This window comes from Eucyclogobius newberryi, unplaced genomic scaffold, assembly GCF_026437365.1.
Source record: "Eucyclogobius newberryi isolate DKJ021-1_F unplaced genomic scaffold, fEucNew1.0.hap1 SCAF_19, whole genome shotgun sequence".
In the NCBI taxonomy this organism is placed as follows: domain Eukaryota; kingdom Metazoa; phylum Chordata; class Actinopteri; order Gobiiformes; family Gobiidae; genus Eucyclogobius; species Eucyclogobius newberryi.
In genome coordinates this window covers 30,986,972-31,014,028 of record NW_027315823.1, presented here as the reverse complement: position 1 = coordinate 31,014,028, position 27,057 = coordinate 30,986,972, and the positions used below count along the sequence as shown (strand labels likewise).

General features: G+C 42.1%; 2 protein-coding genes across 3 annotated transcripts; one reads left to right on the top strand and one right to left on the bottom strand.

Annotated features, from left to right (window-relative positions):
* The first annotated feature begins 4,694 nt into the window (after window positions 1-4,694).
* On the top strand, window positions 4,695-7,327 carry LOC140366000 (uncharacterized). Its single transcript, XM_072452633.1, has 5 exons — window positions 4,695-4,844; window positions 5,364-5,432; window positions 5,877-5,964; window positions 6,126-6,199; window positions 6,452-7,327. The coding sequence occupies exons 1-5, from the start codon at window positions 4,794-4,796 to the stop codon at window positions 6,521-6,523; spliced, it is 354 nt and encodes a 117-aa protein (XP_072308734.1). The 5' UTR covers window positions 4,695-4,793; the 3' UTR covers window positions 6,524-7,327.
* A 701-nt stretch (window positions 7,328-8,028) lies between these two features.
* On the bottom strand, window positions 8,029-26,623 carry slc45a1 (solute carrier family 45 member 1). Of its 2 annotated transcripts, XM_072452631.1 has the most exons (10): window positions 26,400-26,623; window positions 23,954-24,378; window positions 22,323-22,415; window positions 20,577-20,801; window positions 14,910-15,751; window positions 13,213-13,366; window positions 12,653-12,829; window positions 11,867-12,072; window positions 10,759-10,984; window positions 8,029-8,599 (listed from the first exon to the last, which is right to left on the bottom strand). In XM_072452631.1, the coding sequence occupies exons 2-10, from the start codon at window positions 24,372-24,374 to the stop codon at window positions 8,571-8,573; spliced, it is 2,373 nt and encodes a 790-aa protein (XP_072308732.1). In that variant the 5' UTR covers window positions 24,375-24,378; window positions 26,400-26,623; the 3' UTR covers window positions 8,029-8,570. The 2 variants fall into 2 exon arrangements, with proteins under 2 accessions (XP_072308732.1, XP_072308731.1); XM_072452630.1 differs by lacking the exon at window positions 8,029-8,599 and having other exon boundaries at window positions 10,384-10,984.
* Window positions 26,624-27,057: the final 434 nt, after the last annotated feature.

Sequence of the window (27,057 nt, the reverse complement as noted above, 5' to 3'; positions counted from 1 at the left end):
CTGCCTATATCCTCATTTTATGGGCGAGGGGACTTTATTAGCCACTGTCCTTCCTCCTAAAAGTATAATGAGCAACAATGAAGAACAACCAACAATAGCAATCCTCACAGACTTACACAATGTACATGCTATTACAGTATGTATGTATGTACTATATTTATTTATTAACTTGTTACAGTATGTTCACACTTCAACTGATTATGGAACAGGTTTTGTATTTGCATATGAAATATTTCTGTCCAGATAAAAACTTGTTGAGCTTGCTGTACACAGAGTGGAGATGGGCAATATATAAACATCTAGAAAATATTGTCAATGTTGTTTGGAAGATATGCAAAAATGTAATACTGAGTTGGTCATTTATAGCAGAAAATCTTACATCTTACAAAGAGCTGAGTATTGAAGTAATATTTCACACGTGTCTGATAATTAAACCTCAAATACCTCCCCGAGTTGTACAGTTAACTCATTGTATTTCATTGTACTGTTGCTCTGTTCACAATGACTGTACATTACTGTAATACTGTACATTAATCCCAGTGACACGCCCCCTCGACGTCACTGCGACGCGTATAAATTTCACGGCCGCATGCTCCACGTGCCGCGTACAAAAAGCTTTTACGTTTGTGCAATTAGGCGTCATCAGAAACATCTAAGGGCGGGCTTCGTTGAGCATTATCCCGCCGTGTATTTTGACAACCGTAACTGTTACAGCCAGGAAGTCAAAAACAGCTCCTTGTAATTACACTGTAAACGTTATTGCTCTGCCATAAATTCAGCGCGTTAGTTCAAATGTCTGAGCGTCAAAATTCCTCATGAGCTGAAACAGGGGGAAGGTTAAGGTTGTTTTAATGTACGGTACATGTGCAAACAAATAGCGGCGTTCCTGTCGCCCAAAGCTGGCTGTGTAAACCCATACAAACCAGCGCTGACCTCACACAAAGGGCCCTTTATAGTGCTACAGTAATGCTTTCTGTGGCCTCATAAGTCTCAATGCATAAAGCGGCTTTCCAGTTCCTGCGTGTGGAAAGACTGGTGAAAAAGTGTCGGTTTTGTCACACAAAGATTAGTGCTTTTCGCCTATCACTGAGCAAATGTTTACAAATGTGGATGCTGCAATAGTTCACCTCAGTCGCCCGTAAAGAATATAGAAAGAAGGCAAATCTGGATAAAGGTGTCGATATGAAACATCAATAGTCAACAAGTCAATCGTTTATTTCTATTTTTGAAAACATTTAAGCCAGTCAAGGTTGAACTATTGTGTTTAAAGCTTTCTTGATAGAGGATATTTACGATTAAAGTGTATTATTGATAAAAATCCAAAAAGGTTTATCAGTTTTAGACATTTTAACTTAATACCGCTGCTGTGTTTGTTACAAAAGGTGTATTGACATGTGTTTTAGAGTCTATTTTTATCCAGATTACGAGAAAGTACAATTACAGTTATTTAGATTGACCAGTCACAGTTATTTCCCTCAATCGTTGTTGCCCTAGTGAAAAAAATGGAAGCAAATTATCATCTCCCAGACAATTAGGTTTGTATTTTTCTAAATTGCTTACCAAATGGAAGTTCCTTTTGAATTTGTCAATTTTTTTCCAGGGAAAATGGCATTGTAATGGACCATAATGCAACACATTTAACACTCAAGACTATGAACGCACGTTATCGCTCTCATTTAACTTTAAAATGCCTTACACAGATTGCAATGGATGTGATTTCAAACGTATGACACCTTTTTTTCTGTTTTTCTCCACACATTCAGCGTCATTCCCAATGTTGTAAAGACAAACTGTTGCAGATTAAGCTTTTATTTGTGTTAATGGTATAAATGTCCCTGTGTCTTGTGCGTGTCTGTACTCTGTGTTCTGTATTTACTTTCACAGCGTCCCAGCGTTTTAGGAACAGGGTTTGTGACCACCACACGCTGCAGTTAAACACAAATAAGGAGAGAAAAAAGAAAAAAACCCGACAGGAAATGATCTCACAAACACTCCCTCCCTCTCTCTTCCTCACTCTCCCAAACTCTTCATCTCTCCCTCCCTTTCTCTCAAGTTGCTCCCCATTTTCCACTTACAGAAAAGCGTGAGTAATGCCTTCTGCCGCCCTGCGAAGGACCGAGCCAAAACATCGAGGAGTTTTGCTTCTCCGAGTCCAATTTTCCAAAACAAAAGAGAGAAATATTAATACAATTATTACATTTCGACAACTGTGTTTGCTGTTGAAATGCACGTGTTGATTATTCTGTTTGGTTTTTAACGTCAAAGTAATCGCCTGCCTTTTGCGTTTTAAGTTCTTTACACTAAACACAACATTTACCCAGGCTTAGGACTAGCACAAAGGAGTAAAAGAACCTCAGAACACAACCTACAAATCATCACTTTGCATAAACTTTTGTCTTAGAAGGCGGCGACTCCAACCTAATGACTGAAAGTGTCATTGCAGACTTTGTAATTAAGTTGATTTCAGTCCAATGTAACAAAAAAAAAACATTATTTCATGTTCTTTTTTTGTCTTTTTTGCTTTGTTTACTGACGTGGCAAAAAGGCTGCGGCCTAATTATGTCGCAGGAGGCCCGCGTTTAGATGAAATTAGGGGTTGACGAAATAGTTGAGTCAAGATATTCGCAGTGGACGTGTTTGAACAAGCGGAAAGACAAAAACAACCGCTCGACTGTCTAGTAAAAGCAAGCAGACAGTTCAACGATCAACTATCGTGGTCAATGTTTGATCAGAACGAGCGTTAATCGGGCGTGGACGTAGACACAATGACAGGTGTGGTAAGGAGGATTTCTTGGAGGTTACATGAGGTCTTGGGAAGTATATTTCGGGCAATAACGTAGTTAGAAAACGTGCAGTTGTTGTTGTAAAGAGCGAGTGAAGGACATGATGGGACTTGGGGGCCCTGACAGCTGCGTTTCCTTTGGTTAAACAGTAGAATTACTCATAACAACAAGTTTCCAGCTGAAAGTGAAAGCTCTGAAGTCGACCGGGACGTTTTGAAGCGTAGCACTAGCTCTAAACTTTCAATGTATTCCTTGTCTGCATAAATTCTTGGCCTGTTTATCGTGGGATTCACAAAGAAAGTGTGCGCTCAAATTGAAAATACACATTTGCTGTATATTTTTGTCAACTATTTCACTTGTTTGGGGTTCACTTTGGGTTTTTGTTTGATTTTAAAAGACATAGAGAGTGAATCTTTACAAAAACTGTGTGTGCTTTTAAATATAGTTTATATATATATATATATATATATATATATATATATATATATATATATATATATATATATATATATATATATATATATATTTCTTTCTGGTGGACTGTTTTAACATGTGAGTGCTGTTCTTTACTGTGCCCCAGGTCACCCTAAAATAAGAGGTATCGATCGGGTTCTTATCTGCTTAAATAATAAATAAATAAAATAATTATAAAAATATAATAATAATAAAAATATAATAATAATAAATAAAAATATTATAATAATAAATTATAATAATAATACGTTTTCAGAATGTGTGCGCACAAGCTACTGCATTTTAATGAGAGAATAAATCTAGTTTTCGAGCTAGATTGGTTTATTACGCCTTGTTTGATTGCACCTTATTTTTACAAAGTGGGACAATTGAATTTTAATTGAGATTGAGATTTTGTCGACTCAAACTGTCGGTCTTTGTTATCAAGAGGTCTGATCTCTAAAAGGATGTGGTTTTGGAAGAGAAAATGACAATTATTAAATGTCTATCTTGTTTATGAATAACATTGAAAAGCCATTTTAATTTATTATAATAAGATAAAACTAAAATGCTATTGCAAATTGATAAATGTTTTTTGTCATATCCTCCTTACTCTATTGCAAACTTTCTTAAAATACTTTAGATAGACTTCACATGGAGCATTTTACATGAGCAGTTCATGATAGTCTGGATGTAGCAGCTCCTTAACTGAACTTTCAACCATTATGTACCTGTTTGAGGTGAATAAGGATGCAATTTGAGCAGCCACATTATTGCCAGTTTAATCATTAATCAAGGCAACGCTCCAAACAAACGTGCTTTGTCTGCCTCTTCTTCTCTTCTTCATCAACAATGGAAAAGTTTGCTTTCATTTTCACAGCAGCATCTACCGACAGACAGTGCGGAGAGACTTGACATTAGAGCACATTTTGTGAAAGTTAAATTTAGCAGGAGGTGTGGCCATGTGGCTTTCAGATCTTTTTTTTTTTTTTTCTTGTAATTTGACACCGAACCCATTACGAGAAAGAAAGAAAGCAAACACAACAAAAGATGGCGCCCAACGCTTTGCCACAGATTTTTTTTTAGTTTTTATATTGCCATTTTAGTTTTTTTATATAATAACGACTTAGCTTTATGCAGCCACTACGCTTCATTGTTCGACATGTTTGGGGGGATGAAACACGCACGGAAACTGAAGTGATCAGTGATGGGGAGGAAACCAAAAAAGAAAGAAAAAAAAAAAAAGAGTTGCAGCTTGGAGCACAGCGCTTTAAATGCAGTCAGCCAATCAGCGTTGCGATACACGGCGGGCGGGATCAAATTCGACGATTGACGCGCGTTTCGACCAATGGCGTCTCGAGTGAGCGGAGCCGGACCAATCGCGTGCCGAGTCTGCCCGCTGTATCCAACGAGAGTGCATTTTCAACGCGGTGGAGAAAAAGCGGTGCGGGGCAGACATCATTTCTCTCCCAGCGTCTTAGCCGAAGCGCCGACTTAAACCTTCACCGTTTTCCGCGAAAGGATTTATAACCGGGTTTTTTGGGGTGAAACTTAACAATGGCCGACGCCGCAGTTGACACGACCAAGACCGCCGAGGTGACGGCCAAGGTGCGTTTCATTCATTTCGATGGGAAAACGTCGTGTGGAAACAATTTGGGCAACTTTTTTTTTTCTTTTCTTTTTTCTTTATTTTGGGAAGTAAATCACGAAACTGCAACGAATTTTGACTTGCTTCGTGTTATATGGCGAGGTGAACGTTATACCTTAAGATTTTGCGGCAATTTGATTAATTAAAAAAAAAAAAAAAAGGATATAAATGGCCGTCATTAACCGTGTGTGTGAGTCGTCGTCGTCGTCACGCGCGGTTTAGTCTCGTTAACGTGCGTAAAGAGCTGTGTTTGGCTCATTTACGACTTGAACCGGAGACAAAGCGGTGGATGTTGAGACGGCACGCCGCTGGAGAGTGACTGTGGGCGGGAAGCGGCTGGATGGAGGCTCCTGGAGCGCACTTCTCACGGACAAACGCCTCTCAACCTCGCGTTTATTTCCCGTGTCCTTTTGCCTAACCACACACTCCACAACAAACTGCTCCCGCTTCAATTAAACCCAGTGTTTCTCTCCCTCCAGGATCTGAAGGAGAAGAAAGAAGTTGAAGCTGAGAAGAAGGAGAGCGGTGACGCACCTGCCAATGGCACAGTGAGTCTTTACGCACGGCCTGGTGCTCGGGCCCCGCTCCCCGGAGCCTCATGGCCCTTTTGTCTCCCCTCATCATGCAGGTGTCGCTGCTGCTGCTGCTGCTGCTGCCTCTGCCTCCCCCTTCTCTCTTCTCTCTTCACCGTCTCCACAATGCGCTTTGTTTGGGTTGTGAACGGCACAGATGTTGCCTTCAACTAGACTGTGGGTCCATCTTCCATTTTGGGGGGTTTAATTAAGACCAGTTTCCTTTCCTTCTGCTCTGCTGCTGCTTTTCTTTTTTCTTTTCTTTTTTCTTTCCTGTGTCTGAGGAAAGGCCCTCATTTGTGAATTAAAACATCTGCTAAACTTCTAAACGACATGGATTTCAGCTGTAGTTTCCACTCTGCACGGTGAAGCGCTCCTCGCATAAGCAGAATAAAGCTCCATGACCTCTTTGTTTTGCAGAACGGCGCCGACCACAGTGACAAAGTAAAGGAAACTGAGGAGGAGGAGGAGGAGGAGGAGGAGGAGGAGGAACACAAAAATGGAGAAGGTACTTTTAAAACGCCTCTCTCCTTCATTCAGTGGTTAATCACGTCCAGGATGCCATTTAGGATCTGATTTGTAGTTTGTTAGATGTGAAAAAAGAGTAACTGTTCACTGCATTCTCTGAACATGGTGGCAAATCTCTTTTTTTTCTTTTCTTTTCTGTAGGAAATGGAGAGAAGGCGCCCCCTGCTGAGGAAAAAGAGGCACAGCCGGCAAAGCGTGCAGCTGAGGACGAGGAGGTTGGGCCTTAACACCTTTTTTTTTAAAAATATATATACATTTTCATTTAATAAGCATCAAGAGTTTTTTTTTTTTCGTTTTTAAAAAAAAACTTTCATTGTGTAATCAAACCAAGCAAATATTAATAGTCATGGAATATTGGAGTCTATTACTTTTTAACTTTTCCTCAATTTGTATTCATTTATTGACATGCATTTTTTATCAACTTGATGTATTCTACCGTGTACTGATATTCCATTTTTACTTTTTAGGAGAAGGAAGATACAAAAAAACAGAAGACCGAGGAGAACGGAGACTCTAAAGAGGCTAAGGTTAAGGCCTAAACGTTAGCGTGGCCTTATTCTACGACTTAGTTTTCTGCAGCGTCGTTCCACCAGCCTGGTCATTGTCCTATAGAGCTTGTGCTTTGCGTCTTGTCAAAGAGTTCCTTTCTTTTATTTTGTAGTTTTATTTCACTCCCATGCTCACACAATGCACTGGAGTCCTGAAAAACATGTAGTGGCCTAATCTCCTTTTTTATGAAATGTTATTTATTGGTCTTTAAAAAAAGGTTTCTTTCTTACTTGTGCTAAAACCAGGGCCACATCAAGAGAGCAGTTGTTTTCTTAAGTTTTCTTTTTATTAGGGACGTTTCAGGAGCACAGTCTCTATGTCCGCGCTGACCAGAGGATCCACATTAAATACACAGGCAGCTGCCATTCTCCTCCTTTACGGCTCATGTTGATCTTTCATGTACAGACCAAAGATAAGTTTTAAGCAGGGGGTAATATTCTCAGTTGGGCATCTCTTTTGTGTTAATCTGCTAGTAGGTTCTTGCCTTGTTAACATAATAGATGAATTAAGGGTCTTGTTGCGTTGACCCAGCACTAGCAGGATTTCACTTTGTTCATTAACCCCTCTTAAATCTTAACTGCTTTGGTGATTTGTTCTGTGTGCATTCCATGCGAGTTTGTACCATTTATATTTTTGTTTTACTATGTTTTTGTTCCAACAAGTTTATGTTCTGGCTGTGGAGCCCAGTTCTGTATCCCAGACTGCCTTTACAAAAAATGAGAAAACAGAATGACATTCGGTTACTTCAGCCACTGCTTTGTATATTCTGAAAAAATAAATTGTCTTTTTAAGTATTCAGTGTCTTTATGCTCTTAGTATTTTCTCCTGAGGCTTTTTAAAGGAAAGATGTCATTTGACCTAGTTTTCTTCATTGGAAAATGAAAGACGTAATCTCTTAATAACAAGGGGGCTCGTATGACATGCCTTTTGCCTCCATCGTGTGGTGAGTTTGAGGAACTGCAGCCACATTGGAAGCACCTTCAAGGTCTTCAGTATTATGTGTAAATCAAGGTCGAAGTATGACGACAAATCAAGCATAATGTGTTCTTCTCAGACAGAACATGACCATGGCTTTGTTTTACAGGCTTTGAGGCCTACATATTTTACCAAAAGTATAGCTTCAGTTCATCTATCATAATACCAGGTAGTCTATTTTTGCTTGACTAAAGCCTTAGTGGATTTATTGTAGGGTTGCACATGTAATATCACAAAAGTACTGATTGGGATATTGTCACAGTAAGCAATATTTAACTAAATATATCGTAAAAACAGGTTTTGCATCTGACAAATGTTTTTAAAAGTGGAAAAATAACATTCATGATTTTCCCTATTGAGGTTAAATTAGCCTTGATTTAGTCTGTTTGCCGTTTTGGTTTATAGAGTTTGACAGACAAAGACATAAATAATTGTGTCAAAATACAACAGGAGTTAATTGCACATCGCAATCAATTCCAATGTGAATGTGAAGCAGCAAAATGAGAGACAGGAGACAGAATAGGCAAAAGTCATTTTAACTTATGAAATGGTATTGTACAATAACACTGCTAATATTGAGCAATAATAATAAGTGATACAATTTGAACACATTTTTAAGCAAGCTGCAACAGCATGATCCGATCAGTCACAGTTTCCTCGGAAACATGAGCAGCTCGTGCACCAAACGCACCGAAATAAAAGGCTTCAAATCCATTTCAGGCCAATTCTCAACAATCGGCTGATGCAGCAATTATATCATTAATGTTATTCCAGTCTCAACCAGTGGAGGTCGTACACAAAATACAAAATGATTCTCTGTTCAAGCCCTGACAAAGAACGTCAGATTCTTTTTACTGAATTAGCACAACGTAAAATGGCAATTTGATAAATAAAATATAAAAATAAATCTGTAAACTGTGCGTTGTGTTGGAGAAGCCGACTACTTGCATGCGCCCTGATGATGACAGAAAATATGTGCTGGCTGTTTTGAAACCCCCACAGTTTTGTAGCTGTCCATAGTTCGCACCAGTCGTCTCTTCTTCTTGTGTTTTGAACGCTGAATCAGACCCCAGTTTCAACTTCTCCTCTTCCTGATAATGACAAGAATGACTGTGATTACAAATGTACGCCAGCAGGGGGCAGCGTTCCAGGGCTGTAGTGAGGGCCCAGGCTGAAGGTGCCACCAGTGATGCAGTGTTTATGTGTGGTGGGCTTCACATAGACTGAATTAGGCTGATTTTGAAAACATTTGAACTATAATTTTGCCTGTGATTAGTTGAGGTGGGCAGATGTAGTACAAGTAATGATTTAGTGACAGTAAAAAGTATGTGGTCATAAAACTACTGCTGGAGTCACTTTAGGGATCATTAGACGTGGGAGATCGATCACAGATTGTATAATGTTATGATTTTTGTTATGGAGGTATGCAAAAGTAGAATAAAAGTGATGGGCCTTCCTTTTTCAGGTTAATTTTACTGTTTGTTCACATTTTGTGCCGAACTTGGACCTCAATCCAGACATTTACAGGTGCATTTTAGCACATTGTTGATGCATTTATAAGATATTGTTTTAATATAGTGTGGTATTCATTTTTGTCAACATCGCCAATCCATCAAGTAGGACTTTAAAATAATATTTTAGTACATTATATTTTGGTAAGGTGAAATACAAACATTCAAAAAAATAATGTAAAGCTTTTACTAGGCTATTCATTCTTGAGAAAATAGCTAATCTTTTAACCAAGAAGACTATTAATAATTTTACTTGAATACAATTATACTTGGGTGTTGGTTACAAAAAGCAATATCTTGATCATTTTTGGGAGGATACCTCTAACTAACAGATATTCATCCAACAAAACTGTTTTTAAATTAGATTTATGCATCAGATGATTGTGGATTTATGGTAAAGTATCCATAAAAGTGTAAACATATCTCTTAACATCCTTATTTGGAAGTTTACAATGTAGTTTTGTTTTTTTGATCAACTCTTTTATTATTTATAATTGTTATTTATGATAAATAATATACTCGCTATCTCTCCAAAACAACACACAACATTCACAATATTTCAATCATCTGCTCACCTCTAAATACAATTTCTTTAAATTGTTTCCCAGGTAAATGTAACTCAGCAGTCGGTCCTACCCACCTCTGATTAATGTGCTCATGTTTTGTCAGATCCATGAATATCTTGAATATAAGGGCTAAAGTGTGAGTTGTGTTTGTGTTTGTGAGTCTGTGAAGTCCAGTGCAATTCAAAATGGCTACAAGCCTGCAATTCAAGTAGACTGTGCTTTTGCCAGTGATGGTGCAAGAGCAAATGACTAAAGTAATTAGTCATTATTAGTCATTGTGGTGACAGATCCTGCTAATCCGCTAACTCAGTGAAACAGGCAGCTAGACAATACTTTGGCCACAGGAGCAAAACAAGCTGTTTACATCACAAGGCCGTGCATTTACATGTACGTTTGTGACTATGAATGGTGATGTCAAACAAGCAAGATAAAAATGATGTCAAAAACAACCTAAACGTCTTTTCTCACACACATCCTCATATACTTCAGAGGGCTATTCCATAAAACAAGCCAAGTTAATTACTGATAATCATTTATACTAAGTTCTACCACAATCATTATGTAAGTATTAAGTATAGGCTACTTCGCAAGTACAGCATGTATTTGGATTTAGTTGTTTATTAACCTTATTTAACCAGGTAAAAACCCCATTGAGATCGAAACCACTTTTTACTGAAATGCCACTAAACGTTACCTATAGACAGTGATACAGCCTTTCTTTGACAGCCAAAGGAATATTTCAAAATGTTTTACTGATGCCTTGAGGCACTTTATCACTTTGTCTCATCAATATGCTTTTAAAACAGAAAAGTTATACAGCTCTCGACATCACCTGAGATTGTACACTGATGCTTTTCTGATCGATTTTATGGAATAGCCCTGATCTTCATTCACGTCTGCACAATTAAGTAAATGAAAGGCTCACACACTGTAAGAACACACTGGAGACACAGAGCAGCGGCCAATGTCTGTCTGCGCCGCTCCGAGTAGAGCCGCTTCATTTGGCGAATTTGACCGCTTGCTATGGCTAACGTGCTGTACAGTGTGCGGCAGGATGTACGGCGTGTCAGTGCTATCAAGGCTATGTGACGTGAGTATCTTTAACACTACTAAGTGATGCGTTTTGCTAAATGTGCACCAACAGTGGCTGGGTCTCGCTGTCGGGGGGCTCACCCTCGGGGGGGGGCAGCTGGTACACCACGCAGAGGGAGGAGTACGCGCAGCCCACGAACGACATCAGGCTGGAAAAGTACATGACGCCCTGAGCCCCGCCCACCAGCGAGGTCAGCGGGCCCATGGCCACAGACACCAGAATCTGAGCCAAGAAGTACTGGCAGCTCAGCAGAGAGATGTCGACGCCCATCCCGCGCCTGGTGCCCTCCTCGGACGAGCCGCAAAACTGTCACACAACAAGGAGAAGCACAGATGTGATACTGTGGGTTTCGTCACGAGGATAAAGGTAAAAGGTAACATCCCGACATTACAGGAGAGGACTCGTCTACGTTCTACCTACAACAACACGACTTAAACTGTCGGTGTGTGTAGTGTGAAGTCAGAGAAAGAGAAGTCACGTCAGGCCCTTGAGGGCGGAGGAGGCATCGTCTGGTTAACATGCTTCAAAGGAATCAGACAGGTTTGATTTGTTTGTTGTTGTCCTGAGAAGCAGCACACACTAGAGTATGATGCATCTAAGAGGCTTGTGTCTGTCAGCACCATAAATACTGCTCCGATAGAAGTGCTGCTACACCATTAGGCCTTAAGTCTGACAGGATGGAGCTCAGGTAGAGAAGACGCATAAACATGTTTAGGTTTAGATTTGAATAGTGCTGCAGTTAGAGTATATGAACATGCAACATTTCCCTATTGTGGGGCAAATAAAACTGTATTATCTTTCACACTGAAAGCCTGTCATGATAACAAAGTTTTGAGTACAAAATATTTGCTACAGAAATTAAAACACTATAATATTTAAACTCCGACACAATAACCCTGATTCTTGTCAATCCTTATATTATATCCCAATATAATTAAAAACATGAATTACATATATACCATAATGAAACAAGTATGTACCTTGATTTATTGCTTATTTGATCGACAGCTCAAATCTTAATAAAAACATTTCACCACTAATTCAACAAAAAAGGCACACACAATAAATTGACCGATAAAGAAATATTGTTCCCTCTCTCTTCAGCAGAACAATAAGTCTGTATAGTAATTCTCATGGCCTAAACCAACGCCTCGAGTGAGTGGTTGGTGAGCGCGCGTGTTTACTGACCTGAGGGCTCTGGTAGTACTCGCAGAGCAGAGAGTAAGGCAGCGTGCATAGAGAGGAGAAGAGCACTCCGTACGTGACGCACAGGGACAGCACCACGTACAGATTATTGGAGAGCGTGGCCAGACCCGTGCCCAACCCAAACGCCAGGTAGGCAAAGAAGTACAGAGTGCGCAGAGAAAAACGTTCCTCTAGCTTCTCCAATATGGCTACAAGGGAAAACACACAAAAAACAAAACAATATAATAAAGAATTGTAATTTGTGTGCGCATAGACTACAAGTGGAGTAATATACACCCAAATAACAGATACAAACCAGTATAGTTCATGAACAGAACCTCAAGCAGGTAAATGTTCCACAGTCGTTTAATTTTTTACATAAATATTCATTATGTGTCCTTGGGCAAGACACTTTTACCACCATGAGCGTGAAAGTGGTGTTTGCGAGTGGGCGATCGATGCGGAGAGTGAATATAAAATTGGTCAAGGCTTTGAGAAGATTGTTGTGCTTGTACATATCCATAGACATTTGAGTCATATTATTAGCAGGGCTGGACGCTAACCTTTCGACTCACCGGTTATAATCCTTTTGAAAGATGACGTAAACAGGTCAAATGCATAAAATTCAACAGGCCAAAGTCGCCAGCTGGACGGAATATGTAAAAATCCACCAGCATTAGACTATCATTAATGTCGAGCCCTGAATATTACTAACAGTTGTCATTGTGGGTCATAAAATGTGAATAATTGACATGGTTTTGCAGCGGTCTTCACGTTATATCGTCTCACCTGAGTAGAAAGCAGCACTGAATGCATAGATGCACATGCCCCAGCAGCCCATACTGACTCCGGCGTTGTAGCGCTGATACTCCTCCGAGTCGTGAGGGGCTTTGGGGTCTCCCTCGAACACCACCTCCCCCATGAAGTCAGTGTAGAAGAGCAGCATGCCCTCGAAGGACAGCCAGCCTGCAGACAGAGGGGACGTGCGCACTCAGAAAAGAGGGATTTACTTGGTATTGTTTCAAGATTTGGTGTTTGGAATTAAGGTTTATACTGTATGATTATTTGCCTTGTAATTATTATGTATTATTTCCTGTTGTGGAATTCTAAAATCAATATGAGAGTAAATACAATATATCGCTGTGTCTCTTTCACAGAATAAAACATCAAATTTCTGGCGCATTTAAAAAAACATCTTATCATGTTATTATTTTTTTTTATTCGATTGTTTTTGTGTTGTGAGACTATTGCTGTTTGTAATTAAAGTTTATATTACCGGTAAGTTTGGCTTGTAATGTTATAGCACTTTCAGCACCACCTTAAAAATAACAAATAAAATTTATAATTACCCAAAAAATGATTAGTGCATAAACTTCGTAGAGAAGGAGGCATTCGGTAGATGGCTATACACAGCAGCTTCATGGACATTTGAGACTCTCCCGTCTCCACATTCTCACTGAGGTCACTTTCATAACGCACGCCATTCAGCAAAATATTGGCCACCTACACACGGAAAACAAGACAAATGAGCTTTGTCAAATGGATGCATTAGATCCTTCTGTTCTCTTCACTTTCAGAACTTTGGTCCAGGTTCTTAGCCCAGTTAGGTCCTGATGTAGACTTGGTTTGGCCCTGTTCTAGACCTTGGATAATCCTGCTTAAACATTTTTATAACATACTATATCTGTCCTATAGCTGTGCAAAATATAGGACAGAACTGTGACAAAGAATTGCCTGGACAATAAGTCAAATACCGGGTTAAAGGTGAGATGAGTAACAGCCTGGAACACAGGGCAGAAAAGCAAAAGGCTCTTGTTTCATAAATCTAGGCTTCAGGTTATTTTCAATATATATTAAGGAGCCAAATGGGTTATTTTTACTTGTAACGTCCCAACAGTTTTAGTCATACTTGATACTTGAGAACGTGCATTTGCCAAGAGAGTTGACCAGTTGGTGTCCAACCTTTTCACCAAGGGCCACTTATTGAAACATATTTGAAGGGGATAAATATAACATAGTCGTGATGAGGCTTGGAACATTGAGTTTAGGTCTGCATCACAATGTAATGTGGCGTTATAAAGGTTGTAGTGGTAGAATACATTTACATACTTACATTTGCATTCGGACATAAAAGTCATCCCAAAGTCAATGCAAAAATCAAGACTGCATCAAGTCTATACTTAAAGTGCACTCACTATGTTTTCTCTTGTGATGGAGGGTTCACCACCTGCTTGTCTCATAGAGATGTTATTTCTTCACCTGGGATTTTTCCATGTTTATCTTGTAAGTATCAGCTTGTAAGTATTCAACTACAGGTGTATTCTTCTGCTTCGAAATACTTGCATTCATGCTGTGAGGCCCCCTCTCCACAGATCTGACTTGTAGTTTGGCCTGGTGGTGATATCTGTTTGTCTCCATGGAGATTAAAATGGTTATGCTCAGAATATGTTGCAGAAAGACGAGGAATTGACTGACCGTGTCTTTAAATGACTTTAAAACCAAATTGCAAACATTAGAGACGACATCAATAATGTGTGTTATATTTTGTTTGTAACTGTGTAAACTTTGCTGCCTCTTGGACTCTCCTGGTTAAATAAAATTAAATGAATCGGTCAGTAGTGTCTTAGTCGACTAACATTTATCTTCGACTATTCACTTTATTAGAAAAAGGGTTTGTAATATGCGCAACAGGAGATTGACACCTTTTAATTCCCTGTATGCTTGTTTTTATGATTGCGTCCTGTGATTGCAGTTTAGTCGAGATGCAGAGTTGGATTACAGAGATGTTGAAAATCTTTTTAAAAGCTCGACTTATTGATGCAGATGCAGCAGAATCTTTAGTCCACTGCCCTAAATGTCACACTGAGGAACATTCCAGACAAAGCACTTACATTTCCACGGACACAATCAGGTGACACGGTTCCTCCACCAAAAAAGAAGTTCCCCTTTAAACTAAATGATGTGCAATCAAATATGTTTGATTGTACAAACACTTTAAAGATAAGTTCTGTTCTAAATAAGTCAACAGAGTCCTGCCGATGCCGACCTGCTGGCTGAAGGTGACCGTCCTCCTGCGCCCGTTCTCCAGCCCCACAGTCTGAGAGGCATAAGGCTCCTCCATCAGGGCCAGACTTTGGGGCCTCTTCAGGATGGACCCTCTGTGCCCCCCGGCCCCCGCCTCCGCTCCTCCTCCATCGCACTGCACCCCGTCTGACTCCTGCGCTTCTACGGCGGGCGTAATGTCCTCGTCCCCCTGCCCTATAGAAGCTCCCTCTGTCTGCTGTGTGGACTGGGTGGGCGGAGGAGTGTCCCCTGGTGGCAGCGGGGTGGTAGTGCAGTTCGGCTCAGGATTCTGTGGCGTCTGCTGCCCGGTGTAGCAGTCTATTAGCACTCTGTCGATGTAAGACGTCCCCAAAGACGACGCAAACTCATTTATACCGGTCAGCGAGCCGTCTCTACTAATGAAGCTGCCATATTTTGGCGTGAGCGGACTCATGGGTGAAATTGGACTGGTGAGGCCGGCACACAGGCGGGCGTTGGCACTGCAGCTATGAGCCAAAGGATCTGAATGATGTGAATTTGAGAAGTTATAACTGTACAGGCCTTCTTCGTCTTCATCCAATCCTGGGGCGGATCCGGGTGGGACGGGGGGAGAGGGCGGTAGAGGGAGGCTGGGGCTTTTCAACTGGTTTTTACTGGAGGCTTTGTTCGCGTTGGTCTTTGGTAGGGGCCGCTCTGGTATGCTGAACATAGTCATGGTGGTGGCGAACACGAGGGTGATGCTGGTGAACAGGTAGATGACCCGCAGCTGACCACCCATCGACTTCCCGAACTGTGTCTGGTCCCAGTTGATGCCGCCCACGATGTAGCCGAATCCTCCGCCGAGACCTGAATGAATGGAAGTAATGAGTTACTGTAGGTCAGAGTTTTTCAACCTTGTAACACGGTAACAAATCAGTGGTAGGCCTATCGAATGAGACAAATAATCTCCACTGTCTGGTTCATTAAAGTTGGCAATGGTGATTGTTTTGCTTGCTTTTTTGGATCAGATGTTTGCTCAGGAAATCAAAAATTAGATATTATTCAAGCCCAGGTTTGAATCTGTTAAAGAGGCTGTATCCTTGTTTCATGTAATAAAGTAAAATCTCTTTTCTCCCAGTTCAGGCACTATGCTGTTCAAGCATTTTCAGCTCGTAGGGTGAAAATGAGACCGCTGTGTGCTGCCTGCATCTAATTATAGAATGTTTTACTCTCCATTAAACAGCAAATGCGCCGTTAGCATACTTATGTTTGTTAGCTTTAGCATGACGGACTCTACTCTGGCTTCTGAAAGTTGTAGGTTAATAATTAGGATGATTTGAATGTATTATGTAAGAAGAAATACATTTGGACGACCGAGTTTAAGTTTAAACGGAACTCTTGCAATTCTGAATCTCAGTGGGACCTCCTGGTTAAAAAAAAAATCAGCTCTAGCCCGTTTTACTCAAATTGGACATTTTTTCAAGGCACTTTCATGGCAGTACCTTCAGGCACATAGGTGTTCCCGGTCTCACACTGGTTCAAAATGAAGGAGTTAGTTGATTTTAATGGTCTCACATGGGAGACATTTCTTTGGAACAGGAGGAGCTGCGCAAAACATCATTAACAAGAATCTCTCAATATCAAGTGTCACAGTGGAACATACAAAAAGCTCCAAACACAAATCATCTCCTTCGTTTGATCCCACTCCATCATTTATGAGTCTCACTGATGCCGATAATGAACGACTAATGGAGCAATTTGTCATAATTAGGATAACACATGCAGTTAGGATAGTGCTATTATTGGTTTTATCAGATTTACTGTATTACTGTATGATAAGAGATATTATCATAAGTACTATTGATGCAGTACTTCAGAATCTGTCTTGTTTATGAATTGTGCTATACAAATAAAATTAGATTTGATTTGTGATCTGAATTTCCATCCATCCATCCATCCATCTTCTGCCGCTTTATCCGGGGCCGGGTCGCGGGGGCAGCAGTCTAAGCAGGGACTCCCAGACTTCCTTCTCCCCAGACACTTCCTCTAACTCCTCCGGGGGGATCCCGAGGCGTTCCCAGGCCAGCCGAGAGACATAGTCTCTCCAGCGTGTCCTGGGTCTTCCCCGGGGCCTCTTCCCGGTGGGACATGCCTGAAACACCTCCCGAGGGAGGCGCCCAGGAGGCATCCGAAACAGATGCCCGAGCCACCTCAGCTGGCTCCTCTCGACGTGGAGGAGCAGCGGCTCTACTCCGAGCTCCCCCCGTGTGGCCGAGCTCCTCACCTTATCTCTAAGGGAGCGCCCAGCCACACGGCGGAGGAAACTCATTTCGACCGCTTGTATCCGCGATCTTGTTCTTTCGGTCACTACCCAAAGCTCATGACCATAGGTGAGGGCAGGAACGTAGACCCACCGGTAAATAGAGAGCTTTGCCTTTCGGCTCAGCTCCCTCTTTACCACAACGGTCCGATGCAGCGACTGCATCACTGCAGCCGCTGCACCGATCCGCCTGTCGATCTCACGCTCCATCCTACCCTCACTCGTGAACAAGACCCGGAGATACTTGAACTCCTCCACTTGGGGCAAGGACACCCCACCCACCTGGAGAGGGCAAGCCACCTTTTTCCGGTCGAGAACCATGGCCTCGGATTTGGAGGTGCTGATTCTCATCCCAGCCGCTTCACACTCGGCTGCAAACCGTCCCAGTGCATGTTGCAGGTCCGGGTTTGATGGAGCCATCAGGACAACATCGTCTGCAAACAGCAGAGATGAGATCCTGTGGTCCCCAAACCGGACACCCTCCGACCCCCGACTGCGCCTAGAAATTCTGTCCATAAAAATTATGAACAGAACCGGTGACAAAGGGCAGCCCTGGCGGAGTCCAACATGCACTGGGAACAGGTCTGACTTACTGCCGGCAATGCGAACACAGCTCCTGCTCCGGTCATACAGGGACCGGACAGCCCTGAGCAAAGGGCCCCGGACCCCGTACTCCCGGAGCACCCCCCAAAGGACACCCCGAGGGACACGGTCGAAAGCCTTCTCCAGATCCACAAAGCACATGTGGACTGGTTGGGCAAACTCCCATGAGCCCTCGAGCACCCGATGGAGGGTATAGAGCTGGTCCAGTGTTCACCGACCGGGACGAAAACCACTCTGCTCCTCCTGAATCCGAGGTTCGACTATCGGTCGGATTCTCCTCTCCAGTACCTTGGAATAGACCTTACCCGGGAGGCTGAGGAGTGTGATCCCTCTGTAGTTGGAACACACCCTCCGGTCCCCCTTCTTGAACAGAGGGACCACCACCCCGGTCTGCCAGTCCGGAGGCACGGTCCCCGAACGCCACGCGATGTTGCAGAGACGTGTCAACCAAGACAGTCCTACAACATCCAGATACTTTAGGTAATCAGGGCGGATCTCATCCACCCCCGGAGCCCTGCCACCGAGGAGTTTGCGAACAACCTCAGTGACTTCAGCTTGGGTGATGGATGAGCCAGCCTCCGAGTCCCCGGTCTCTACTTCCTCTTCGGAAGACGTGACTGAGGGATTAAGGAGATCCTCAAAGTATTCCTTCCACCGTCCGACGACATCCCCAGTCGAGGTCAGCAGGCCTCCACCCGCACCGTAAACGGTGTTGGTGAGACACTGCTTCCCCTTCCTGAGGCGCCGGACGGTTTGCCAGAATTTCTTTGGTGCCGACCGATGCGCTTGGGTCTGCCAAGTCTGTCCGGCTTCCTCCTCCGCCAGCGGATCCAACTCACCACCAGGTGGTGATCGGTTGACAACTCTGCCCCTCTCTTCACCCGAGTGTCCAAGTCACGCGGCCGGAGGTCAGATGACACGACAACAAAGTCGATCATTGACCTCCGGCCTAGGGTGTCCTGGTGCCATGTGCACTTGTGCTTGAACATGGTGTTCGTTATGGACAATCCGTGGCTAGCACAGAAGTCCAATAACTGAACACCGCTCGGGTTCAGATCGGGGAAGCCGTTCTTCCCGATCACCCCTCTCCAGGTGTCACTGTCATTGCCCACGTGGGCGTTGAAGTCCCCCAGTAGAACAACGGAGTCCCCGGTCGGTGCACTGTCCAGTACCCCTCCTAAGGACTCCAAGAAGGCCGGGTACTCTGCACTGCTGTTCGGCCCGTAGGCCGCCACAACAGTGAGAGACCTGTCCCCCACCCGAAGGCGGAGGGACGCGACCCTCTCGTTCACCGGGGTAAACTCCAACACGTGGCGGCTGAGCTGAGGGGCTATCAGCAAGCCCACACCAGCCCGCCGCCTCTCCCCGCGGGCAACACCAGAGAAGTGGAGCGTCCAGCCCCTCTCGAGGAGATGGGTTCCAGAGCCCAAACTGTGCGTGGAGGTGAGGCCGACTATATCTAGTCGATATCGCTCAACCTCCCGCACAAGCTCAGGCTCTTTCCCCCCCAGCGAGGTGACATTCCATGTCCCCAGAGTTAGTCTCTGTGTCTGGAGATCTGGTCGCCGAGGCCCCTGCCGTCGACTGCCGCCCAGATCTCTCTGCACCGGCCCCTTATGGATCCTCCTGCGGGTGGTGGGCCCACGGGAGGGCGGCCCCACGTCGCTCTTTCGGGCTGTGCCCGGCCGGGCCCCGTGGGGTAAGACCCGGCCACCAGGCGCTCGCCATGGAGCACCCATCCCAGGTGACTCCAGGATGGGGCCCCGGTGACACCGATCCGGGCGACGTAAACGGCCTTGTTCGTGTCGTCGTCATAAGAGGCTTCTGAACTGATCTGAATTTGTCCCACTTAAATATGTCCCAGAGGCTCAATATGATCACTCTAGTCATCATTATATGGTTTTTCAATAAATTATCATACTTATGCTATAACTTTGATGAATAAAAACTTTACCAGATTTGTAGGGCAAAATACAATTCAACGGGAAGAATTTTGCTTGAATTGTGGGGCCCTTTCTTATTTCTTATGACCTATGATTACAACCTGTATTTATTATTTGTATAATGTGTGTAAGGAAAGCCAACTGCAGTTCTACCTGCGAGTAAAACAGTTACATGAACCTGGAATGCAACTTTGGTCCTTTCTGACTTCAAAAATACTACATTTGTATTCATTAATATTGCTTAGAAAACATTGTGGCACACACTAGCTATCAAGGCTATAACTGAATTATTTATTCTGTCAAATAAAACTGACTACTTACATTTTTGTCAGTTAAAAGTACTTTCTATAAGGGGGGAGATATTACAAAATGTAGATAATATATGCAACATTAAAAAATGTGTATGTCGTTAATTTGGAAAAATGCTACATTAGGGCTGATATTTCTGCACTTGTGTGATTCATTTTACAGACATTTCACATTTCTCTGATAATAAAATTTCAATTTTTTTGTATTAACACATTTCTGTTGAATTGACAAAAATACAATTATCAAAATACTCCAAAAAATATTCCTTTTTGCCAGAACCGCCCACACCCACTTCTATGTGATGCACAAAGTCAACACACAAGTAATAATGAGGTGATATAAATATATTACAAATGCAAGGCGGGGGTGTCTATGCTTATTTGTAATTTAAGCTCATTCAGATACAGAAAAAGGACAATTCATTAAAATATATGATTGAAACTATGAAGAAAAAGAAAACCACTATAAGGTACATAATAGGACCCTTGCTCGTCTTAACATAATTATAACATTGTACCTGCGAGTAGTGCATGTATATTGAGGCCCCGGTCCTGGTCTTCCGGGCTACACACGTCCATCATGTAGGCGTGGCTCGGGTTGTCGGCAGAGTCGGCGCTAAAGTCCATGAGAACCACGCCGCACACCGTCAGGATGATTCCCCATTTATGGTTCAGCGCCGTGTCAGCCATGAGACCCCCGATGTCCCGTCCATTCAGCACCAGAGTGAGACCCAACAGCGCACCTGCAACAAAGGGTCATACGTCACTTCATTCCTCACAGCCACTCCTCCAGCAAGTCTGAAAGTGCTGTTCCCTTCCTGATCAGAATATCTCTAAAGAATTTAAATTCACTCGATTGAAAAGACTTTGTACGTATTTTCCGGACTATAAGTCGCACTGGAGTATAAGTCGCACCAGCCAAAAAATGCATAATAGAGAAGGAAAAAACATTGGAGTATGAAATGCGGTTGCAAGTGTGAAAATAACAAATAATATCACATATAAATCGCTCCGGAGTATAAGTGTATAAGTATATAAATATAAGTATGAGTCGCACCCGGGCCAAAACTATGAAAAAAATAGTCCGGAAAATACGTAAATGTTTTTTCTCATAACGTTTGATCAAAGTTAAGTCGAAGTAATGACTAGGGATGTCTAGTATCAAAATAATAATTACTACTTAACGTTTTGTCTAGTAAAATAAAGGTAATAAATAAATAAAAAAGTGTCACTGCTGAAGGAAAACACATAAAAAGGATGTATCTTTATCAAAACTTGTACAAGTATTGAATTGAACATGATACTGTTGCGTATCAAGCCATTTCCTTGGTATGAAAAATGTCTTTGGTACTTTAGTATCGTGACAACACCATTTTTTTCTCAATTTCCTGTTTTGGGCTTGATGCACTTAGGAAAACATTGATTGATGAAGACCAGGCAATGCATTGTTTGTCTTTTAGTGTTAATTTGAAATTACAATAATAAAATAAACTTTGATGTATTATTCAAAAGACAGTAGATCAGCAGTAGGTGTAACGTTTCCTTTAGAGCTTTCAAGTAGACATTAGTGGGTAGAAGGATATCAGGTTACATAATGTTCTAACAAAGAGCCTATTGTCCCCTTGTATACATTTCTTTCTAAGTTTGAGAAAAAATATAAAGGGTTTAATATGTACAACGAGCAGATGGCTCTGAGATGTCTGCTGGGAGTTAAATTATACTGTAGATGTTTGGGTGAGTGGCGTGACACTATTTAAAGCCCCTAATATGCTGTAATTATAGTATGCATGTCCTGTCTTTAGCTACAATGAAGATGGAGGAGTATCCAGGCCAGACAGCAATCATATTCACTTTAGAAGGACATGCAAAGTTCACTCAGTTAAGACTAACCTTATGTCCTGTTTTACCAAGTCATTCAATATTTTCTGTCTCTCGGATTTTGGCCACAAAACATCTGCCCATCCCTCGTCTTAATTTAATTTTTTTTGTGGCCCTTGTGGCCTTTATTGACAGGAAAGTACAGTGTGAAATGGGGGATTAGAGAGAAGGGAGGACATGCAGTAAATTGTCAGAGTCAGGAATCAAACTCATGACGCTGCAGGCGACTGCATTTGGAGCCTGGCATATGTGCTGATGCCTTAATCACCGGACAGCACACGTCCATCCTTTTCATTCCCAAATTACTAATCCGATCTTATCAGTACTTTTGTTTCTGTTATTTATATAGTTTTGAGTTGCGTCACCTGCAAATGTACCAGTCTTACCTATGGCCAGAGCAAAAATAAAAGGTCTTCTTCGCCCAAAACGAGATGTACATCGATCACTCCAGGCTCCTAGGAGCGGCTGAACGAGGAAACCTTCACAGAAAGACAAAAAACAAGGACTGTTATTGCAGCTAAACTACAGTACAGTTTGTTCTATGGTTAGACATTTAAATACATTTGATTCTGGCTTTGTGAAGTGACTGCATTATACAGAGATTTGTAATGATCAAACACACAGCCAGGAATTGCAATACGCAAATATTAGCCACAAATAGCTACCATTAAACTTGAAAAATAACTAATGTTAAATCCTTAAAAGGCTTTTTTTGTTAACCTTGCCCTAATAATGTAATAAACATGATGTTGTGATGTTCATTGTGGTGCCATATTATTGTTTTATCCTGTCATGGAATTAGACATACACCAATGCTATTCCTTAACACATAGAGAACACAATTCAACTTAGAATATGAAACGATACAGAAACGTCAGACTTTTGTGTGGCATGCATGGGAGAAACCGCCGGGCTGGGCCGCCCCGGCTGTTTTAAGCAGCCTGGCGACCCTCCTTAGTCTCACGACGTTTTTTCTCATGTAGGTTGGTTTTATTAGAAATCATGGAATAGGCGGGTCACATTTCTCATTGGTCCGCTTCACATCAAGGCACTTGTCTTTTACAACAGTTGGTATTTTCCTTAGAGATAAAGCCTTGGGTAAACATTACCCAAACTCCCCTGGGGTGTTACCCCCCTCTCTGGGGCAAACATTCTTTGGCCCATCTTTACGACACCTTCACAAACAAATGCAGTTTGTCACACATGCTGTTTTTCTCTTAGACTAATGATGCAGATAATATATCACTATTATGCAGATAAAATACATCACAGAAATATAATCATATATTTACATTTTATCACATATCCATGCATTACTTTTTCCTATGGGCACCATTTTGAATCATTAGAAGGGGAACATTTGGCAAAATCAACTGTTATAAACTTACAAAAGTGTTTCCTTATTATTAGTTTACTCAAAATGATATTTTGATTGATTAATATGCATGTTTGAATAATCCAGGTATTCAAACCCTGTACTTAGTACTGTGAGTGTTACATGTCGGGTTCAAATGTCCCGTGGCCACATTTCAAAACATGACAATTCACTGCTTGTTACGGTGAAATGCCACAGAGAGGAGGCGGGTCTTATCAGTGCTGCAGTTTTGTAAAGGAAGTCAATGGATCCAATACATGGATCTATTATTTTATCAGCATGAGATACTGCACCTCTAGAACAAGAACAAATCACCCAATGCATTTTTTGAGTGATCAAATTTCTTGCTCTGGCCTCAGTTTTCACAACATGAGCTTTGCATTTTTTTAAATGCTCAGTTAGGTTTATCTTAGCTTTGCTCTCAGGCAGCGCCGCTCCGCTGCTATGGGAACGGGCCTACGCTTTCATCTTTGAAACCCATGCATACTAACAAAGTTCATTTCAAACTTGTTCACATTAACCTAAATTCTAAATTAGCAATCCCATAATATTGTTAAAAAAACAAAAAACTTTTTCATTTACATTATTATTTTGAGGTAAATACTGCAATAAATACCAAAACATTTGAATATCCTCACTCACCTAGAATTGGGCTGATAAACCACACCAGGCTGTAAAACTGATCGGGCATCCCCATCTGCAGCAGCACAGGGGTCACATAGGCCGTCTCCATGGCATAACTGAACTCTATCCCGAACAGAATGCACCCGTTGAAGAGCAGCTCCTGGAAAGTGCGTCTGGGCGGCAGGTCACGGAGGTCGAGCTGGTCCAGGGGGCATGGCGTGTTGGGCGGCGGCGGAGGAGACGGTCGTATGAGCTTCTGCCGCTTGGGTTGTCTTTGGAAATTGTTGGCCCGATGGCTGAGGTGGCGCGTAGTGGAGGTGGGGAAGCTGGCCGTTTTGGGGAGTGAGCACCTCCACACGCCGTCCTGACCTGAGGAGAGCCTCCCGCCAGGACTGGCCAACAGAGGGTCACTGGGGGTACCCATACCTGGAGATGACATCGTTCTGTTCAAGGATAAAGAGATTTACAAACACATTCTGTGCATAATGTAGTAGTGCACATACTGTAGGTGAGAGTTATAATGAAAAATGTATATTGATAGTTATTATTGTTGTTTTGGAGGCATATGGAACATTTGGCAAAGCATAATGTGTAGGTAAAGTAATTCAGTTCAGGAAAACAGGAAAAGATGCATTAAAGTCATAAAACAAACAAATACAAACAAAAAATAATCACACAAAACTTTGATAATTAAGTAAAAGTTTCAAAAGAAAAGGGCCTGTACATTGTTTTTGAAGTCACTGATTTTGACAAAGTCCAGGTACAGTTTTTATTGTTTATTATTCTGCAAAAAAAGCATATACATACTTAAAATAAAACAAGCATGCAGTTCAGTTTAAACTTTCAACAAAGGGTATTGAGCCATATTTCTGCATTTTTGTGGTTAATTTCAGAGTCCTTTTTGTGCAACACCTGATCCTAAACAACAACATTTATAGCTATATTTTAGCGCATTGCTGATGGATTGCAAAAGTATTGTCAGAATATTGTAATCGGAATCATCAAAAGAAATATTGAGATTTTTGTCAATATCGCCCATCCCTAGAAGTGAATCACAAAGTGTCCTCAGATAGTGCTAGCTCATAAAACATTTGACCATAACAATCCTACATGAATTGTATAAAACGTCAGCACAGTGACAACAAGAAGGTCCCAGTTTCTAATCTGATTGTGTTCGCCTCTTGTCTAGGACTGAAGTGATGTGTACAATAGGTCTATTCTCTCAATACTTCTACCAAGGGCTCATGATCTGGAGGAATCGCTGGTGCTGCCACTTCACAACGCTCCTGAGTCTAACTGCAGCACATGTTGCAGGATGGGTCAAAAGAACATATTTCTGATAGGAGTGTGTTTCTCCAACATTTCATACCAAATATCACCAAAGAAAGTACCATCAAATATAAATCAAGTCTATAATAGGACAATGCCAGGTCTACAAGGTCAAAAATAAGACTGCATCATTGCTAAAGAAGTTCTCAAGGATTAACCCTAAGGAGCATTTAGATAACAATGACTCTAAATGAGTTCACACGGTAGAACTGAAGAGGAATGTGAGTACCATAGTTTGAGAACCACTGCCTTAAGCAATTAACCATGAAAGACAGGAGACAAGGCAGAGCAAAAAACAAACAAGAAACAGAAAGACTAGCTTACAATAGAAGAAGACATTATAATTTATAAAACATTCTTAAACTATTATTTTTATATAATCACATGCTCGACCAGCTCTTCCAGATCTTGACACGCAAATACATGACTGAACTCAAGTAAAACTATTAATAGGTTACGCCCATGACTAAACAGGGACTGAGCAAGGACTCAGCATTTAAATCAAATCCCCTCCATCCTTCCGCTGATATTTTCCTCATCTTAAAACAGGATGAAGGACATTTATTCACCCCCAAAATCCAAAAACGAACCCAGTGAGAGCGGCTAAATTGACAGGATATTTTAAAGGTCACAAGTGGAGACGTATTGAGGTGTGAGACTTGACTGCTGCGCTCTCCGGAGGACACTGCAGTCTCCAGCGCCGCACGCGCCGCTGCGATGAGACGCGCACGACGTAGCTGCGCCCTCTGCATCCACTGCGCAAGTGGCGTAGTGCGCAGCGGCCATGTGCGCGGCTCGCGTCGGTGCATCTGCCGCATCTGCCGCAGCGCTACCGATCCCGTGCGTGTTTCCATTTTAAATATTTGATGGAGGAAGTGCCAATGTGTCACAAAGGATCCGCCGGGTGGTTCAGCCATGCCATTGTTGTACCCACAAATATGGATGATGTGCCAGTGTTTTGCCATGTCGGGTGAATTAGCTCATTTCATGGGTGTTCTTTATAAACGTGGGGATGCACTAAACTGAGCCATGTCGCCTTTCAAAGTGTCATTTTAGACGTGAAGACCCAGACGGAGCAAAGTGAGGGAGCAGGCGGCGTGCAGGATGCAAAAGGAGAAAGATGGTGTATATTTACCTTGTCGGGGCGGCTCGTCATTTATTGCTGCATGTTACTGTGTGAATGGCCACACCAAGGTTTATGTTTTAGAGGAATCGGATGATGAATTAGACGAGTCATGATTGTTTTGTGCTGCCTTTGATACGGTCATCCCCCGCGCGCGCTCTCTCTCTCCTCCGTGCCTCTTTCTTTGCTCGCTCCAGCGTGACGTCACACCCCGCCCTGCAGCATCAGCACCACGGCATCTGATTTAAATATTAAAGACCAGAGAACTTATGTAACATTTAAAACATATATGAATTTAATCAGTGTATTATAGCCTATACAGTGGGTTACATTGGTTAATATAGCCATTAATTACACTTATCCACAGTCACTATCAGATAAAATGGATAAAATAAATTGTCATATTTATACCGGTAGGTCCAATTGAGTGTATTTGGGGACACTTCCAACGAGGGAAGATAATTTTTTACTACACAGTATAACTCATAATTATTACCCAGTTTGAGCCCAGTCAGATTGAGCCCAGTTGGAGTCCAGCATTATGATACATTATATGTGATAACTAAGGTAAGCCTAATGAGAAGAAAATAACACAATATTCTAATTCTGACCATTGACTCATGAGCTCTCGTGCAGTTGTATCGATCAGCATAACTGCAGCACACCTCTG

Coding starts and splice junctions, on each gene's coding strand:
- LOC140366000 (XM_072452633.1), top strand. CDS start 4,794: ATGGCCGACGCCGCAGTTGACACGACCAAGACCGCCGAGGTGACGGCC. Junction 4,845..5,363: donor CCGCCGAGGTGACGGCCAAG/GTGCGTTTCATT, acceptor CTCTCCCTCCAG/GATCTGAAGGAGAAGAAAGA. Junction 6,200..6,451: donor GTGCAGCTGAGGACGAGGAG/GTTGGGCCTTAA, acceptor TTTACTTTTTAG/GAGAAGGAAGATACAAAAAA.
- slc45a1 (XM_072452630.1), bottom strand. CDS start 24,374: ATGTCATCTCCAGGTATGGGTACCCCCAGTGACCCTCTGTTGGCCAGT. Junction 20,802..22,322: donor TATTTTTGCTCTGGCCATAG/GTAAGACTGGTA, acceptor CCTTTGTTGCAG/GTGCGCTGTTGGGTCTCACT. Junction 15,752..20,576: donor TATACATGCACTACTCGCAG/GTACAATGTTAT, acceptor CCATTCATTCAG/GTCTCGGCGGAGGATTCGGC.